Below are 17,542 nucleotides of genomic sequence, written 5' to 3' on the forward strand. Positions count from 1 at the left end.
ACAACAAAGCAGTCATTTCACCCGGCAGGAACCTTTTGAGAAGCAACCCCCATTCCTCCAAAGGGATTGACCCAAATCAGTAGTTTTCTTGGGGAAAACAAACATACACTTAAGAAACCCTTGCAAGACTGAATTACTTAGTCCTTTCAGAACAGGCATTCTAGCTCTTACTTCTCCAAGTGCGTTTCCAGATGTAGGTTCAGACTTAAAGCCCCAGGCCCCCTGCAAACACAAGCTGGCTGCTGTCTTCAGATGTCTGAACACCTGCCTCCAGTCATGAGAGCAAAACCAGTCTGTTCTCAGTGAGAGACCAGATCCCTGTTCCCACAAGATGCTCTTTTAAGCAACATCCAGGATTCTCTGCTGTGCATGTGGCATTCTTCATGCTTGCTCTGAACAGTCTTTGGACAATAGAGCACAACCTGGCCCAGATCTGGTGTCAGCAAACCCCAAATACCGGTAGAGGAAGAAGCAGCAGCTGTTTTGCAGTAAAGTCCAAGACAGACTAGAAGGGTCCCCTACCTCTGGTCTCATTTTGTTTGATTTCTGACTATGGCTTGTGCAGGGGCTGGGGTTCTTGAGTTGTGGGGACCAGAACTGGACACAGGCCAGGTGCTGCCTGACAAGCGCTAAACAGAGAGGGACGGTCATGCATCTGTCCCTGCTAGTAATGTCCCTGCAGATGCAGCCCAGGATCCGATTTGCCCGCTGTTGCAGCAGCGCACTGCTGACTCCCGTTCGGTTTGTTGTCCACCAGGACCCCCAGGTCCCCTTCAGCAAGGCCACGCAGATCCTAGCCTGTCCTGGGCTCTTCTGTTATTCTGTCCTCAGTACCAGACTTTGCACTTGCCTTTGTTCAACTTCATACTGTTCTTGCTAGCTCACTCTTCCAGCCTGCCCAGGTCTCTCCATAAGATGGCTCTCCCTTCTGACATATTCACCTCACCACCCAGTTTGGTGGCATCAGCAGACTTGGTAAGAGTGCTTTCAATCCCATCGTCCACAATGTTGAACAGCATGGGGCCCAGTATCTATCCCTGGGGACCCCACTTGTGACAGGCTGCCAGCCTGAGTAAAAAACATTGATTATCACCCTCTAAGTATGACCTCTTAGCCAATTTCCTACCCATCTCACAGACCACCCATCCAATCTGTTTCTTGCCCAGTTTGTCCAGGAGAAGGCTGTGGGAAACACTGTTACAACACTTTGATGAACTCCAGGTAAACAACATCCACTGCTCTCCCCATGTCAACAGATGTTATTTTGTTGTAGAAAGTGATCAGGGTAGTCTGGCACGGTTTGCCCTCGGCAGATCCATGTGGGCTTTTCCCAGTCACCTGCTTCATTTGGTTAGTAACGGTTTCTAGGAGGACTTGTTCAGTTATTTTCCCAGGGACTGAAGTATGACTAATGGGCCCTTCTTGTAGATGGGTATGACATTTGCCCTCTTCCAGACATCAGGGACATTCCCTGATCTCCACCACTCTTCAAATATTATAGATAGTAGCCTTGCAACAATATCAGCCACTTCTCTTAAAACCCTGGTGTGGATTTCGTCCAGGCCCATGGATTTATATGGGTTGAGCCCTTGCAAGAGCCCACAGACCAGCCCTTCCTCCACTACTGGTGGGTCAACACACGCGTTATATGTATCAACATAGCTACTTGATCTTGTGATTTGCAGTCCAGCTACGCTGGTAAAGACAGAGGCAAAGAAGGCATTGGGAACATCTGCCTTGTCAGCATTATTAGTGGCTAACTTCCCTGCTGTGTTTAGTAATGGGTCTATGTCTTTCCTGTGTTTCTGTTTACTGCTCATATATCTGAAGAACCCTCTCTTGTACTTGACATCTTTGGCCAATTTTCTAGCTGAGCCTTAGCCTTCCTGACTGCATCTCTGCATGCCCTAGCAAGGTTCTTGTAGTCCTTGATAGCTATCTGGCTGCCTTTTCACAGCTAGTAAGCTTTTTTTTGCTTTTAAGCACACCCAAAACTCATTGTTAAGGCAGAGTGGTCTCTTGTTCTGTCTTCTTCCTTTCCCTTTGTAGGCGATGGACTGTTCCTGTGCTTTCAGGAGGCTGTTCTTGAATAACTCCCAGCATTCACACGGTCCTTTGCCCTCCGTGGATGCTTCCCATGGAATCCCTTGCAACTGGGCTCTGAGCATATTGAAGTTGGCTCTTCTAAAATCCGGGGTATTTGTCCTACTAGTGGTCTTCAGTGTGTTCAGCAAGATCTTAAACTCCACAATGTTGTGGTCAGTGTATCCAAGGATAATGTTGGTAGTTATGTTGTCAAGTAAGTCTTCTTGATTTGCGAGCAGTAAATCTAGCAATGCCCTGCTCCTAGTCAGCATGTCCAGCACCTGTAGCAGGACACAGTCCTCAATGCATTCCAGGAACCTGATGGATGGCTTGTACACAGCTGTATTGTTTTCCCAACAAATGTCCAAGTAACTGAAGTCACCTGGAAAGACCAGGTACTGTTGGACCACACAGAAAAAGAAGTAGGGAACAGTAGTCTGTGCTTTTTTACCAGTTGTGGCAGTCTCTCTGTGACATCCCAGATCTTGGCTCCTGACAAGCAGCAAACTTCCCCTGACTGTATATCAGGCCGGCAGATGGGTGCCTCAGTGCCTCTTAGCAGAGAGTCACCCACTAGTAGCACTGGATGCTTCTTCCTTTTGCAGCTTTTAGTATGTGCTGCTAGTGCAGTTTCTTTCTGTGAATCTTGCTCATTGGTTTTGTCCACTGCCAAGGCTTCACATCTGCTTCTGGCTGGTACGTATGAGGAAGGGGAGTGAAGCGATATCCTGGTCCCACAGGTCACCAGAGACCATGGCACCTTCTTCTCCAAGGTGCTGTTTGCTGTTCAAGCTCTTTGCCTAGTGGTCCTTGGATGTCAGTGAAAAAAAGGCCCTAGTATTTCTTCTCGCAAAGCCTTGAGTAATACTCTGTTTCTTGTTCACCCTCCCTAATACAGCATAGCCTGCTAATTTCCTTCTGCAGCTCCTCCACCCACTGCCTGAGTGACCCCACCAGAGCACACCTTGCACAGGTGGAGCTTCCACCCTCCTCCACCCAGGAGGCCAGGTGCAGTCTCTGCAGCCCTCCACCTGGGCAGCAGCTTCCCGGACAGAAAGGTCTGTCAGGGTGGCCACCTCCACACACCCCAGGCTCTCCTGGCCAGGTAGCTGATTCCTGGCTGCTGCAGAGCACAGCCCTCACTTGGTCTCTACTGCCATGCTTCCAAAAACATTAAAGCACTGCCTAACAAGCCTTTCTAATTCCCTGGAGACCTTAAGCTTCTGGGTAGGCTTGTACAGCCACCAACTTGTGGACACATATTTAGCTAACGGTTGCAAGAGCATTTCAGATGCCTTTAGAAGACCTTGAACAGAATAAACAAGAAGACAAAAAAAGAAAGATGCCAATTAGAAGAACACAGGTGCACATTCCACGATAAAGGGAACTTGGCACAAAGAACCTCAGTTCAGCAGTTTATCTTGACCAATTAGACTGAGACAAGTTTCACATGTTTTAGTTGGTATAACCAATTATGTCCTATGTTTATGTGCGCGTACAGAGTTGGTATAACCAATCATATTTTATGCTTGTGCGTGTGTACAGTGGCTTTGCAGAATACGTGATTATAAATATGTGTGTGTTTTCGCAATAAACATCGTCTGCTTTCAACTTTACAGGTGTCCGTTTATTTCTACCTCCTGCACCAACTAGCTGGGGAGCCCATCGACACCTGCAGAAGAACCTGCCGCATAAGGAAAGATTGAAGGAGTTAGGTCTTTTCTCCTTGGAGAAGAGAACTGTCGGGGGGACACGCATCATGACAGTACTTAAAGGGTAGCTGCAAAGAGGATGCAGGCCCTCTCTTCACAAGGAGCCACATGGAGAAGACAAGGGGCAAAGGGCACAACTAGTACTGGGAGAGGTTTCATCTCTGTGGTCCTGCCCTGGGGAGCTGGGGTGGCCACTGCTCAGGGGGAGGTCCTGCCTCCTGAGAATTGTCCTTGGCTGGTGGAGGGGTGGGCAGGAGATGAAATAGTCATTCTCAGCAATGAACACCTAGGAAATATGCAGGGAATAGCAGGAATAAAACTCCAGGACTTCTTCAATGCCAGCATTCCCTTGCTCAGCATCCAACCCATCTGCCCCTGTGTGGAGAAGGCCATTCTCCTAAAATCCACTGCCAGCTTTCTCCTCTGCAGTGTTGAGACCCAGGCCAGATGGAGAATGATCCTCTTGCATCTGTGAAGATGACATGACATCCAGAACAGGGACTGACCCTACTGGAGGACCCTTCTGCTATGAATTGCCCTCGTTCCTCTCCATCTCTGCACATAGCACATGGGGCAAAAGAAAGGCAGGACCAGGGCCTGTGTGCCTCAGGGCCCAAGTTTTGCACCATTTCATTTCTAGAAAGAAAAGACATACAGATAAGGTGAAGAAGCCAGACTGTTTATTTGCAGAAGGCCGAGTGGAAGCATGAGCTGGGAGCAGATGAAGGGGACAGGCAGGGCCTTAGGGCTAGAGCTGTCCCATGGGCAGGGAGAGGCCAGGAGCCACCCAGCCTTCCATGCATGCTCAGCTGTGCCCAGAATCAGCTCTGCACAGAGCTCTAGCAGCACAGAAAGCTGGTGCATGGGAGAGAAGGTCTTTTCGTCCTCCATGTCCTCCAGAGCTGTTATTGGAGCACTGATAGTCTGAATCTGGAAGACAACTTAATCTCTGCAGCTCTTAGCAGGAATAGGGTTTGAGTCGGAGTCGCTGACGTCTTTTGTCGTGCTTTGAAGGGCTGGGACAGATAGGAAGAGAGACGAGGTCAGAACCTGGATCTGCGGGGACCCCAGGAACGCCTCCTGCCAGGGCTGCACCACCCAGCTCTTCCCATGGCCAGGAGGGAGCAGGGGCCAACAGGATCAGCCGGAAGGTGCTGGCCACGAACGCCACGTGCCCCTGAAAGCTCTCTCTGCTCTGCCCACGCTGCCCCTCATCCGTGCAAGGAACTGGGGCAGGGATCACAGCTCCCAGCCCAGGGTCTTTCCTCCTCCCTGCCAGTCCCCACTGACACCCACCCTGCTGCCCTCACTCACCCTCGTAGATGACCTGGAGCTTCACCTGCTGATGCGCCACATGCCGCCCGGCAAGCCCTAGGAACACGCAGCCCGTCACAAATCCTGCTGGCCCCAGCAGCACTCCTCCCCTTGGCAGGGCTGAGCCTGGGGTGCTCCCAGAGCATGACACCCAAGGGCAGGGGTGGGAGAGGGCGGCAGGGAGCCCCGTGGGTGCCCTGGCCCTGCATCGGGTAGTCGGGGCTCCACAGCCACAGGGCCAATTCCTGCTGCCGGTGCAGCAGCCAGGGCTGGGGCCAAGCTGCAGTGGGGCAGGGAGGGACCCCGGGGGAGTTGTGGCTCACCAAGGAACCTGATGGCCGCCACTCGCATGGATGCCTGTGGGCTCTGCAGGTACAGCAGGCACTGCTGCAGGTACTCGTCCACTCTGCTGCTGTACTCTGCCAGCTGGAGAGAGCACAAGGGGATGGAGGGAAGGGTTGGTGCAGACTCTGCCCGCAGGTTGGGCGCTCCCTGCACCCTGCCTTTCCTGCCAGGACACCCCTGACGCCCAGCCAGCAGCCGGCCAGTGCCGGGTTTGGAGGGAGCAGAGGGCTGGGTGCTCCCCAGGGAGCCGCGGTGCCAGCCTGCTGCCAAAGCCCAGCTGGGCTGGGCCTCCGTCGTCGGCACCCGGGGCTCAAGGAGGGAGGGGAGCCTGGAGAAGAGTCCACGGGGCCACACGCCCGAGGGAAGGGAGCGTGTGTGGGGGGCAGGCTGGTGGCGATGGGCTGCAAGCAGCGGGCAGGGGCACACTCTGGAGTTTTAAGTTTTCAGAACATGGTTCAAAGTTACATTCACCATTTTACAAAAGAACAGATCACTAGAGCTACTGGCAAGTACACTGCAGGTTTTATATATGAAAGGAATCAACTAAAAGCACAATTTTCACATTCAAAGCATACAAATGACATAAGAAAAAATAATTTCTAGAAAGGAAACTTATCTCATTAATTTATGATGCAAGCTAACTGCCACAGAAGTCAATGAAAGCCTGAGTCCTTTATAAACTTTTTAACAGAAAAACACAAGTATTTCCATATGTAAACAAGTAACGCTGCTATTGGTAGTGCTATATCCCCCAGATTCATGTAATGCACAGCATACAGTGAAGTTAGGTCATGTGAAGCAGGAAGAAAAAAGTGATAGCCTTTCTGATTTCACCTCATCACAGTCTTCCCTGTAAAACTATTCCATTTTCAGCTACAAAGACAAGCAGAGCAGCAGGTCCAGTAAACGATGCATGCATCTGCTGGCCTCCTCAGTCAGTAAGCTGCACCTATCAGCTGCATCCTACAGTAGAAACATTCCCCATGTACAACAGCACTTAATATCCTTCTACTGAAGCAAACACCAAAACACACAAAAACAGTCTTGTCTTCCCCACATTGGACCAACATGTTTTCACAGCAGACGTGGACTGGAACATACTCTTGTGCACAGAGGCAGGCCTGCACACAGGCTTTGGTTTCTAGCCAGGCAGCAGATCGCTGTATTTGCACTGGTCAAGGCAACTCACCTGGGGAGTGTTCTGCTTCAGCAGAAATTCCCTCTTCACCTACCTAACAACTCATCTGGAGACGTCATGTGGCACCCATGTAAGCACCCATATGTTCTGCCTGACAGCCCCCAGACTAGCTGCAAGTCATTGTAAGTGTATGGACTATGATAGCCATTGCCAGGCAAAAGGAAAATACCTAAACCTTCAAAATCAAACATCTTGGGAGATTGTTCCTAGACACAGGGGATGGAGACAGATACAATTCTTTGCAAGGTAAATAAATGCCATTTGTAGTGGTTTCCCTTCAGTTGGTAGTGCACTCAATTATACCACACAAAATTCAGCTGCTATTTTAGACAGAACGCAGAAAAAGCAACCTCACCATAGCAAGCATCACGATATTTAAAGCTGGCCAACAATCTCTTCTCCATTTCAAAATGCAAACATCTGCAAACAGATGTTTGAAAAAGTTAAATGAATTGCAATGCTCCCACTATACAAATTATCACTAAAGAAAGAAGCAATGATTGCACACAAGGCCTTTGGAAACACTTTTTAGATGAATTAAGTCTCCCATGCGGGGTTGTAATAGCTGAGCTTCAGCACTGCTGCACAGTTCCAGGTAGAGTGGAAAGAAGTCCACACTGTTCATGCAGGGTCTGAGATGTGGGTGCAGGGTTGGACCAAAGGCTGTCTTTCCTCCGGGGGATGATGCTGAAATACATCATATACTGGCATGCCAGCATTACAGACCTCAGCAGGTCTGATAGACAGACCATGCAAGTAACAAGCTTGATCTGGCTACTACACGAAGGAAAGGGAGATTGATTCATTAAGACAAGCAATTAGTGGCTAAAGGAAACCCATGAACAGGCCCCTTTGAGTGAAATTGAAAAGCAAAGTGATTTTGGCAGCAGCAGCAGAACTGTTGGAATTAGGAGTGCTTTTTAACAGCAGCTGACAAGGTCTAATTGCTGCCACTGAACATCAGGGGAGATGAGGAAAAAGAAGAGCTTGGGTAACACGGGAGTCCTGCCAGGAGATAAACAGTCATCTTAATGTTTTACCATCATCGTGCAACAAGCAGAAAGGGCTGTTTTATCAAAAAAAGAAAAAACAAAAAAAATCCTAGTAACTCCTGCTGAGACATTGACACTCTGGTAGATCAGTTACTGTTTGCTTGGTGGTTACTGCCAGCTCAGAGAAATTACTCTTGATGAATCAGTACCTGTGTGAGCAAAAGAAAAAGATTTAGTATAGAGCTCCTAGCCTGCCTTAACATTTTGCTTTCATCCTCATGACATCAGCTTGGAAAATTGGATGTCTTGTGCAACACTTGGGATCAAGGAGTTCTTTGCAGCACCCAGCCAGAACATGGTGTCTTAGCGGAGTAGCAGAGATACTCGTTGTCAGGAAGTGAAAGCAGAAGAGACACCTGCATGCAAAGTACCTGGAATGGCCAATCCGGCATCTCATATTGAAGATGGTCAGCACAGATACAAGTACTCCCTTTCAGATGAGATAGCATAATGCACACATCTGCATCCTGTGAGACACTAACCTCTCTGTTCACACTATGAGGTTAGCACTGTGGACTGCCAAGGCTCAGCTTTAGAGTCAGGACAGCTCACAAGCAAAACCGTTTGACCACAGCTGGGATGTCATCTAGATAGTTTACCAAGCATAAATTGGAATGGGACTCCATCTTTTCAAGGCACTTATTATCTATAAGGAGAGGCTGTTTCCACAATCTCCATCATATTTAGGTATCTTCTTTCCCAGGTAGGCTAACCATAATTCATTCACTCCTTTCTACAGACTATTTGTTAAGACTTCCAGTTCCTCATCACTGTTCTGAACACTCTCCAGCCACTCCGTCATCTTCCTGGAAGGTTAATGAGAACACTGGATGCTGTACCCAACAGAGGATTCACCACACTATAAGCGGCAAGAGGATTATTTCATACATCTCACAGACAACAAAACACGAGCTATTTAATATTCCATTTCAGACACTTTTCTGCAGAACTGCTGTCTCATCAGATTTTCTGCCATTTTGTGCCTGTGTAGCCAGTTATTCCCAGGTAACTATAAAATTTGCATTTGTTCTTACTGAATTGCAACCTATTTTTCAGCCAAACTGCAGCTACCTTTGACCTGAACCAGTGTTGTTTTGAGTGGGGCTGGCCTAGATGACCTTCAGAGTTCCATTATTCTACAGCCTATTTTCTAGGTGACTTGGAGTTTACCGCATCCAAGAAAATGCCCAGGAACTGGTGATCCTTGTAGATTTTATTAGGTGGTTGCAATTCATTCATAACTAAACTGAACTTCAGGTCAAGTGAATATGAAGTTGTCCCTGAAAAACGGGGAGACAACTGATTCAGGAACATTTGGCACAAGTATAAGCTACCTGGCAGAAAAACCCTCTATGGGAAAAGAGGCAGGCTCTAATGTTCAGGCTGATCAATTTGTTCCAGATTATCCTTGTCAACAGTTACACTTCTTAACCTCCTGTCTTTAAAGAATGCATCCATCAATATTCTGTCTGGCTTTCACATCCCACTAGAACCTGTGGCTCCAACCTAGTTCTTCACAGAACTCAATGAAAAAGGACACAAGGCACATGACCAGATGCTGAACTGCAGCTCTGGAGACTTTGGGTTAACTCTTCACTCTGCAGTTTATCAATAGGATGCAGGAAGGCTATAGTGATCTGTCATAATGCTCCACTTTGACAGTGGGAAAATAAACCATATTCCTAACCACAATTCTGTCTTTTCTATTTGGTTTTTATGTTCCTCAGAGTTAAAATGAACCAACTGTAAAGGATCCAGCACAGCAGCTCCTAATTTTCCAGGGGGCCTCCAGCCCAAAGACAACTAAAATAACCTTGGGTTATTCACAGTTTTTCAAAGGCAAAGGCGAGGGAGCAAAACAAGATATTTTAAACCATGCCAAAAATGGAAAATAGTATTTTTCAGAAAAACAAAACAAAACAAAACAAAAAAAAACCAAAAAAACCCCAACAATAAACAACGAAGAGAATTTAGCTCTTATTTCTTTTCTAATATTAGACAACATCAATACAAGCATCAATAATTAATACTAACTCTTCTTCCAGAGACATACAGATTTAACATCCCAAATGCTGATAACTTATTCAAGTCAGAGAATAGGTTTAAAGAAGGCTTACCCTGCTCAGGTAGCTGCTCTTGGATTTCAGATATGTTCATTTGATTTTGCTGGAAATCTCTTTCAGAAGACCTTTCAAATCAGAGAGCTTAAAAATTTTTTAAAAAAAAAAAGGGGGAAGAAAGAAAAATTGTTTATGTAAAGTCAATCTAACTCATTCCAACAGATGATCACAGCTTGGGATGAAGGAAAAGGAAAAGAAAAAAAACAAGCAAGCAGTAGTAAGTACCTTGAAATACCCTAGAACATACATACCCTAGAACATACCATACAACATCAGCAACAACAGGCATAAAACACATCTGGCCTCCTGCCTCCCTGGTTACCCTGTGGACACCAACCACTACTTCAAAAGCAATAACTGACTGCTTTTTGTATTCAGTAGTCACACTGTGGTGGCAAATGAAGCAGTGTTAATATGGCTTTTCACAGGAAAGCAATAGTAATAAGTAATATGAGTAACGAGTAATTGCCTCTCCAAATATTACACCAAATGCAACAGTGCTTGAAAGGACACTCCCAATTACAGTTTTCATCAATGCAATTAATGCAGTGAGCCCTAATGCATATGTATTTCACCTAGTTAACAAGCAGGTATCATGACAGCTACAAGCTCCCAGCTATAATGCACCGACTTGTGCTTCTTTAAAGCAGAGACTGCAGATCACTGGCGTTTTGTGGAGCATTCATTCTGGCACGCAGAGCTACCTTCAAAACCTCCCTGTGCCATAACTGAAGGCCATTATTCCTCGGGACATCCGCATCAAGTTTAAAGAAAAGTTTACCCCATGATCAAGGCTCATGCCTAGGACTCAGTTACATCCTCAGACTTGTTTTTAGGACATCATCTGAAGTGAGAGCCAGTGAGATATCTCTGGAGTGCCTTGCTCTCAAGGGCACTACTCCTAAGCACTGGCCTCAGTACGTTTCTGTCACTAAAGCTGAAGGCACGAATAGACAAAACAGCTTGCTGTGAGGTATTCCCTCACAGAATAAGAGGCACAATTCGGGTATTACTTTTCAGTATAGAATTATTGTATTTCCTTTCAGTTTCACAAGAAGCATCACTAGACACATACTTGGTCACTCACAATTTCCATTTCAGTCTTGAAAACAAGCTATCATTTTACAATCTACATTATTTGACAGCAATCAAAAGAAGTATTTTGAAGTATATGTGGGCCTTTTCACCCTTGGACTTCTAAAAAGTCTGTTCTTCACATCAAAGCAATGCCCCACTTCAGAGGCAAAATACATAAATCAATCAAGCCTCAAAAAATACCCATTGTGAAGGTTTTTTCAGTATCGCAGTCATAAAAAGTATATTTGTATGACAATTCTAATAATTATGTGCTCTGTAGTAGGTTGGTAGCTTTGTATTGCTTCAACACAGGATGTTTCTGTGAATCAGATGAGAATTCGCTATTTTAATTGTAATTAAAGGTCTTCCTATCCTGCAATATGTATGGAGCATCCTTTGTTTACCTAGCAGGTGTTGCCTGTGCTATCTGAAGCACCACCAGGCTTGCCACAATGTATGTGAACTGCTACTTCATTTTATAAGCAGAGGTTAAACAACAACAACAACAAAGTAGGATTAATTACTCATGCCTTCAGCACTAGAAGCTAAACTTGACACAACATGTGTTTGAGAATGGTATACTCTAAGCATGTAATACCCCTTCTTCCCATCAGTGTTTCATGGGCCTGTTACACAACACTTCTTCAGTGCTAAGCAAGTATCTTTCTACTTAATTTTCCAACAAAGTATGAAGCTACACATGGAATCAAAGACGCAAAGGAGCACATTAAAAAAGCCCAATTAAAATGGGGTCCTGGCAATAGTAACAAAGACTGCACATGACTCTCAGTGATGCTCTTTTTCCTTGTGGACCACTACTTGCTTTACCAGATAGAAGCACATCCCTCAGAGCAGTCTGAAACACAAGTACCTTTGCATCCAGTTGTCTAAATCGATGCACCATCCTGAAAACAGAAAGAAGACACAGAAGAAAGGGCTGAGTCCAGGTATTAGAGAAGCCTTGGCTAACTGCCCTCCCTCCTTTGCAAAACTGGGCAGAACTGCTCTGCAGAAGTCTCTCTGGAGCTCAGAGATCTAGTTCTCATCTTTGGCCAAAGAGCAGAACTAAGGCGATTAGAGTCTGAAGTTGTCAGAAGACTGCCCTCTTTGCATGTAGTCAGCAGGCAGTTACAGATTGCCTGAAGATTCCCCTGCTTGGGAACACCAGTGTTTCATCCTTCCAAGAAGGCAGGGCTGCAGGTGGTTTGGCATTGTTTTTATTACAAGTATATTAATAACATATGAATTACTGTTAGTGCCGTGCTACTCCATTTTCCCTGTCAACACTCCTGCTACCAGCATAAAAGCTTTTTTTTTATTATTTTGTTTGGCTTCTTATCCATGCTGAGTGCCTCTGGGTAGTCCTAACATAAACACTTGTGGACAGCAATGTCCACAGCAGGGGCAAAGTGGCATGGAAGAGTCTGCTCTTTCCTATCCATTCTTATCAGCTCTTCCCTTACGTTTGACTTAGGGAAATACTAAAGCTGCTAGAAGTTAGCTACAAAATTCTGCCATCATACAAAGCAGGTTAGTGTTGTTGTTTTCTAGCTTTCTTTATACTTCCTTTTCCTTGTATACTATTACTCTGAAAACACTGAGACAGATCCCAAAGATAAAGTGTCATGATCTGGCAGTCAAAGAAGAATAGTCCAAGTCATCAACCTTCAAATACAATCATTCCAAATAGCATCCTCCCTTCTCCAGAGGTCTTTCCTACTTATGCTATAAAGTACAGACCTCTGTATAGATTGATGCCATGGGAATGCTTGATATTCCAGATCTAACACTAAATACTCTCTGCTAACTGCATAATGTTACAAAACTAGTCAGCTGTACAACTCCTTTCCACAGTGAGACCTCAAAACACTACAGGAAGACAACATTTTCTCCTCTGGTGGTAAAATAGGAGGCCTCAAGTACAGAAAGGTGAAATAATTTGAGAAATACTGTGACACGCATTTTGAACAAGTGTGTTTAATACATCTACCCAGCTGTGTGCATAACATGCCATTATAACCCTTGCAATATTGCCATTAGTATTCTACCAGACCAATCAATTATTTCTGAAGACAGCCTGCAGCAGCTGAGAAAAACCTGCACCATTTTACTTAAAAAGAAAATGGGCATTTATGCTGAGTTTATTTATCTACTCATTAGTTTGTAAACATTTAGAGCTGCTGAAAACTTGCCTTCACTAAAAATATTCAACAGAAAGTTAAGAGAGTGAAGACAAAGAAGGGCAGACATACTCTTCTGATGAATCATTTGCTTTGGTATTGATTTTGACAAGGTAATTCTCCTTCATGACAGCTTCCCATGCCAGAATTTCATTGTCCTCATTTTTTGAGCCTGGAAAATGTATATGAAGAAAAACAACACTAGATTCAGTTAATTTGTCTTTCCAATGCTAAGATGCAAATAGGCTGGGTTAGTGCTTGCATTCAGAGGCTAATGATTCCCTTCTCTGCATCCAGAGCATTCGCAGCCCCACCCTCCTTCCACCTGTGACACAACTCTGATAAATGTGGCATTAATGCATTTTACTGTATGCTCCTGGCAACCACAGTTGATTAAAAAAAAAGAAAATATGAACAAAAAAAACCCTAACAAGCTCCAAAACTCTTTCTGGAATTTTTTGAGCCTTGGTTAACACGAGTGCTTTGTGAAATGGTAGCCGCTTCAACAGGCATAGGACATTCCAGAAAGTTCCTGTCTGGGTTTGAGCTTTCCATTTGTTTCTACATTATCCCATATTGAATCATTGAGAGTCACACGTATTAAGAACCATGTTGTATGACTTATCATTGAACTAAAACTTTTCAAAATGATGAAGCATTGTCTTCTCTAAAAAACATCTCCTGTTGATGCTGTAAATTAGAGAGTGACACAAAGCAAACTACTTCGAGGCATCAAAGTCCTCCAGGATAATACTTCTGCATTTTATCCTGTTCCAACAGGACAGCACAAACCACATGGGTTTTAATTTAAAAAGTTAGCTGAGACTAAAGAAGCCCACACCTGGCAAATGACTGAAGTCCCATTTCCTCCACCCAGTGCTCCTCTGACCTCACACAGCCTCAGTTGTTCTCCCACATACCAACAAGCATTTAAGCACCCAAAATCCCAACCATTTCCATAAGAGTTAAGTGCGGAAACCAGGATTTTGCAATAGTCAATACATTAGTGTGCTTTCTCCATGCAGTTCTCAGTTCCTGTCAGCAGCTCAACCACGATGATATTCCGCCTCTAGTTAATCCTTCCATTTGCTTTTAGAACTGCAACATCAACTGTGCATTACTTGGGCAGAAATATCTGCCTTTAAACAACCTTCCCAGCAAGGAAACCAAACAGTGATTTGGACAGCCAAAACAATTTAGTCAGCACTAAGGAATTTTATACACCAAAGCAGGCATCTTTCTGCTGAACTAGTAACAAATCCAGCCTGTGCTGCAGGGCAACTGCCAGGTTGCTGATGGATGGGAGTAAGACTGTCAATTAACTCAACTTATCCTGTCTTATCTGCTTCTGAATGGGACTTAAAAAAAAAAAAGAGAAAACACTCCATTTGTTGGGGGGAAAAGCTTGTTAAAACAATTCATATCTGTGCCTTCTGACAGAGTAAATAAGGGGGAAATAGCTAGAGGATTGACTCGGCCACTGCTGCATTTTTGAGGCAGGGTCAGGAGACTCTCTATTCTCTTTCAGTCACTTACCAGCAGGCAGAAGAGCCTCTGAAGATGATTGTCCTCTACTAGGCTGCCATAGCAGCTACTAGCTGTATTAGCTGGGAGATTGTAACTGGAGGACAAAAAGAAATGCAACTCCAGAAGGTAGAGTGGCAAGCAGAGACTAAGACCACCTCTTGTACTAGTTACCTAAACACTCAGAGGATGCAACATCAGGGATCTCTGCCACTGGGTAACAGTGCAGGAAGGATGCGCTACAAGATGTTAATGACAAATGGGATGGTTTACATTTTTCATGCAAAGCATGAAGATGAATTTCAGCTGCTGCAGGGTCTGGATGAATTTATTCAGTGCTCGAACACCACCACCCCCCACCCCCCCTTTCAAACCTAGGAAGAAGCATAGGCAGCCCTAAACCGATAGAATTAATTTGAACACTTAATTGATTTACATACATGAAGTAATTCTGCCTTGAAATGGCTTGGACAAGAAAGCACTGGATAACTCTACACAGTACTCAAGTAGACCAGGTCTCAGTAGAACACAAAAGCTCTCTAACCAGACCAAAACCAAAGCTACTGAGGGGCAGGGATCACAATAATGCTTAATTAGAGTTTTAGCATAAGGAGTTAGGAGTATAATTCCCCATATCCCAGAGAGAGCGCACCTTGAGTACTGAAGGAAGATTATGGCTGAGAAGCAGCCAGGGACTTTGATTCGAATCTTACTGAAGAGATTTCCAGCAATATAGTGGATTTGCATTTGACAGAGAACATGAATGAGCTGCTCCTCTTTTTCACTACACAACCACCTCCTCCAAGGTCTACATTGCCCATGAAAATTTCCCACCAAAATACTAGCTGCCTGGTTTAAGCACACCATGCCATGGAAGAGTTGCAATGCACCTGCACCAGAGCCGACTTTTATGCAGTAAGGAATAATCCAACTCACAACAAATAGATGGCTCTTTACTTTCTTTCTTACAGCAGCATTTGAAACATTTCCTCATCACCATGTATATGTAGGCAAAGATGACGAAAGGGAAGGGAATAGTCAAGCGACTGCAATATTCTTGGACCAAGAAGTAACGCTGGAACTTCCACACCTGGTCGTTGTTCTCTTGTACTGATCCAACAGTGTAACTAACAGGTAAAGAAACAGAAAATACACACAGCATTAGTTACTCACTCCATCAGAGCCAAGTAACACAGTGTTTCTTGTTTTTGTAAAGTCATCCTGGAGCTGTTACTTTTTACTGATTAGGAGGTTATTGAGTTTGTCCTTTTTAGAGAGAAATTTGAAAATGAGAAGAACTAAGACAGTAGAAAAAAAACCACCCTGAAGTTACAAATAAACTGGAAAAATGAAGAACAGGGAGAAAATACTCCACATACTTTCACTACCTTAGCTCTAGGCAATTTTCTTCCAGCATAGACACATGGGAACAGGATGCTTCTTTGCAAGATACTGTCTCATTAATTCATCAGCTAACTTCTTCCTAAGCAAAAAAACCCCCAAAACTAAAAATAGAACATTTACAAAAAATGAAAAGCTCCTGAGATTTTTAGTGGAGGCATTAAGAATGCTCCAGGCATGGATCAAACCTACTATACCAACCCAGCAAAGCAACAACCACAAGGGCAAACAGCTCCCAGACTGCCTGACCTTTCATTGCTGACATTAAATGGCAGACAGATGCTTCCAAAATGTCTGTGTTGAGATCCTAACGGACCCTTACACGAGATAAGCTAAAACCTTCACCTGGTGGAAATTATCTATTGTTTTAGAAGATAATACAATCCTGAATATCAGAAGTATCTAAAATGTAATATTCACCCTTTTCAGCTAATGCATACCAGATGCAAAGAAATAGTTGGATTCTCTGTTGTTAAAATTAATATATAATTGTAATTACAACATATAGAGACACTGATTGGACTGGTGTCTAACAGGCATCAGCATTATTAAAGACTGACAGACACTATGTACACACTGGTCATAGGAGGAGTCATCACAGATTTCACACATTTCCAACTGCATCAAGAAAAAAACATCTGGGATTGCTGTTTGCCCACTGGGCTTCCTGACTTCAGTACAATCCAGCGCTCCTCCTTAAATTGTGCAGTCTATTGTTAAAATGAACTATGCAAAGCTCTGAGAGTGTCATTAGAGAATTCATGTGGGTCCTTCCACAAAATAAGCTGAACTGGCAAAAGCTAGGGTTTTACTGGCATAACTGTATAAACCAGAGCATTTACCATTAGGTGCTGTTAAAATAAGTGTTCTAACAAATATCAAAGGCTTCTAGGGTAGAGTGGCTTACTGCTATACTTTCCTTGATTAATGTGAATTGCTTTCACCCTTTCTAGTGAGTATAAGCATTGTCTTCTGTCCCCAGGTCCTGTGCAGGTTAGGAAAACTAGGTACAATAAATAGATATGCTGCACCGGTCCTAGCTGCCTTGTCAAAAATCACATTACTGACTGTCTTTGGAGTCCAGCTCAGCATGGGAAGAAAGGTTCAGGGCAGAGGGGTGAGCAGATCCCAAACCTGAGGCATTCTCAACTCATCACACTAATACATCTCATCTCAGGACAGTAAACATTGGCATTGGCATTCAGAAGGGAGATCTTTTTGAGGCAAACCAAGAGTCCTTAGCAGTTCCTGTAAAGACTCTTGTTGCCAAAGCAAATTCCCGCCTAGTCTGTCACTGCCAAAGTACCATCAAACACACAAAAATAAACATCGCGGACCTCAAGAATGATGCCCAGGTGTTGTAAGTATTTTTGTTAGGCTGCAAGGGAGTGTAAAGCAGAAAAGAAGTAGGATTTCTGGAAGAAACTGAGGAAACTTTTCCCTGAGGGCCAGTTATGGTTTGCTCTTGCTGGTCCCAATGCAGTCAATATATATTTGATAATGTGCACAACAGCAACCATTTTTATTTGGCAAA

At 44.6% G+C, this 17,542-nt stretch overlaps 1 protein-coding gene and 1 long non-coding RNA gene across 5 annotated transcripts in view; both read right to left on the reverse strand.

The window, feature by feature from the left end:
* Positions 1-4,779: 4,779 nt before the first annotated feature.
* LOC126038586 (uncharacterized) lies at positions 4,780-5,516 on the reverse strand. Its single transcript, XR_007506045.1, has 3 exons — positions 5,435-5,516; positions 5,112-5,168; positions 4,780-4,813 (listed from the first exon to the last, which is right to left on the reverse strand). It is a non-coding gene; the product is annotated as an uncharacterized LOC126038586 (long non-coding RNA).
* A 306-nt stretch (positions 5,517-5,822) lies between these two features.
* Positions 5,823-17,542, reverse strand: part of TRPM8 (transient receptor potential cation channel subfamily M member 8) — a 159,323-nt gene continuing 147,603 nt past the window's right edge. For 3 of the 4 annotated variants that reach the window (XR_007506004.1, XR_007506002.1, XR_007506003.1), the window contains 2 exons: positions 15,544-15,734; positions 13,102-13,255 (listed from right to left, as the gene is read on the reverse strand). Coding sequence is in view for 1 of the 4 variants with exons in the window: in XM_049800247.1 (XP_049656204.1) it covers positions 9,860-9,910; positions 11,775-11,808; positions 13,156-13,255; positions 15,544-15,734 (376 nt within the window). In the remaining 3 variants the exon portion in view is untranslated. Of the gene's footprint in view, positions 7,856-9,823; positions 9,911-11,774; positions 11,809-13,101; positions 13,256-15,543; positions 15,735-17,542 lie in introns of those variants that run through there. The other variant, XM_049800247.1, reaches the window with a different exon arrangement.

The sequence above is a fragment of the Accipiter gentilis genome, chromosome 1, assembly GCF_929443795.1.
Source record: "Accipiter gentilis chromosome 1, bAccGen1.1, whole genome shotgun sequence".
NCBI classification, from domain to species: Eukaryota; Metazoa; Chordata; class Aves; order Accipitriformes; family Accipitridae; genus Astur; species Astur gentilis.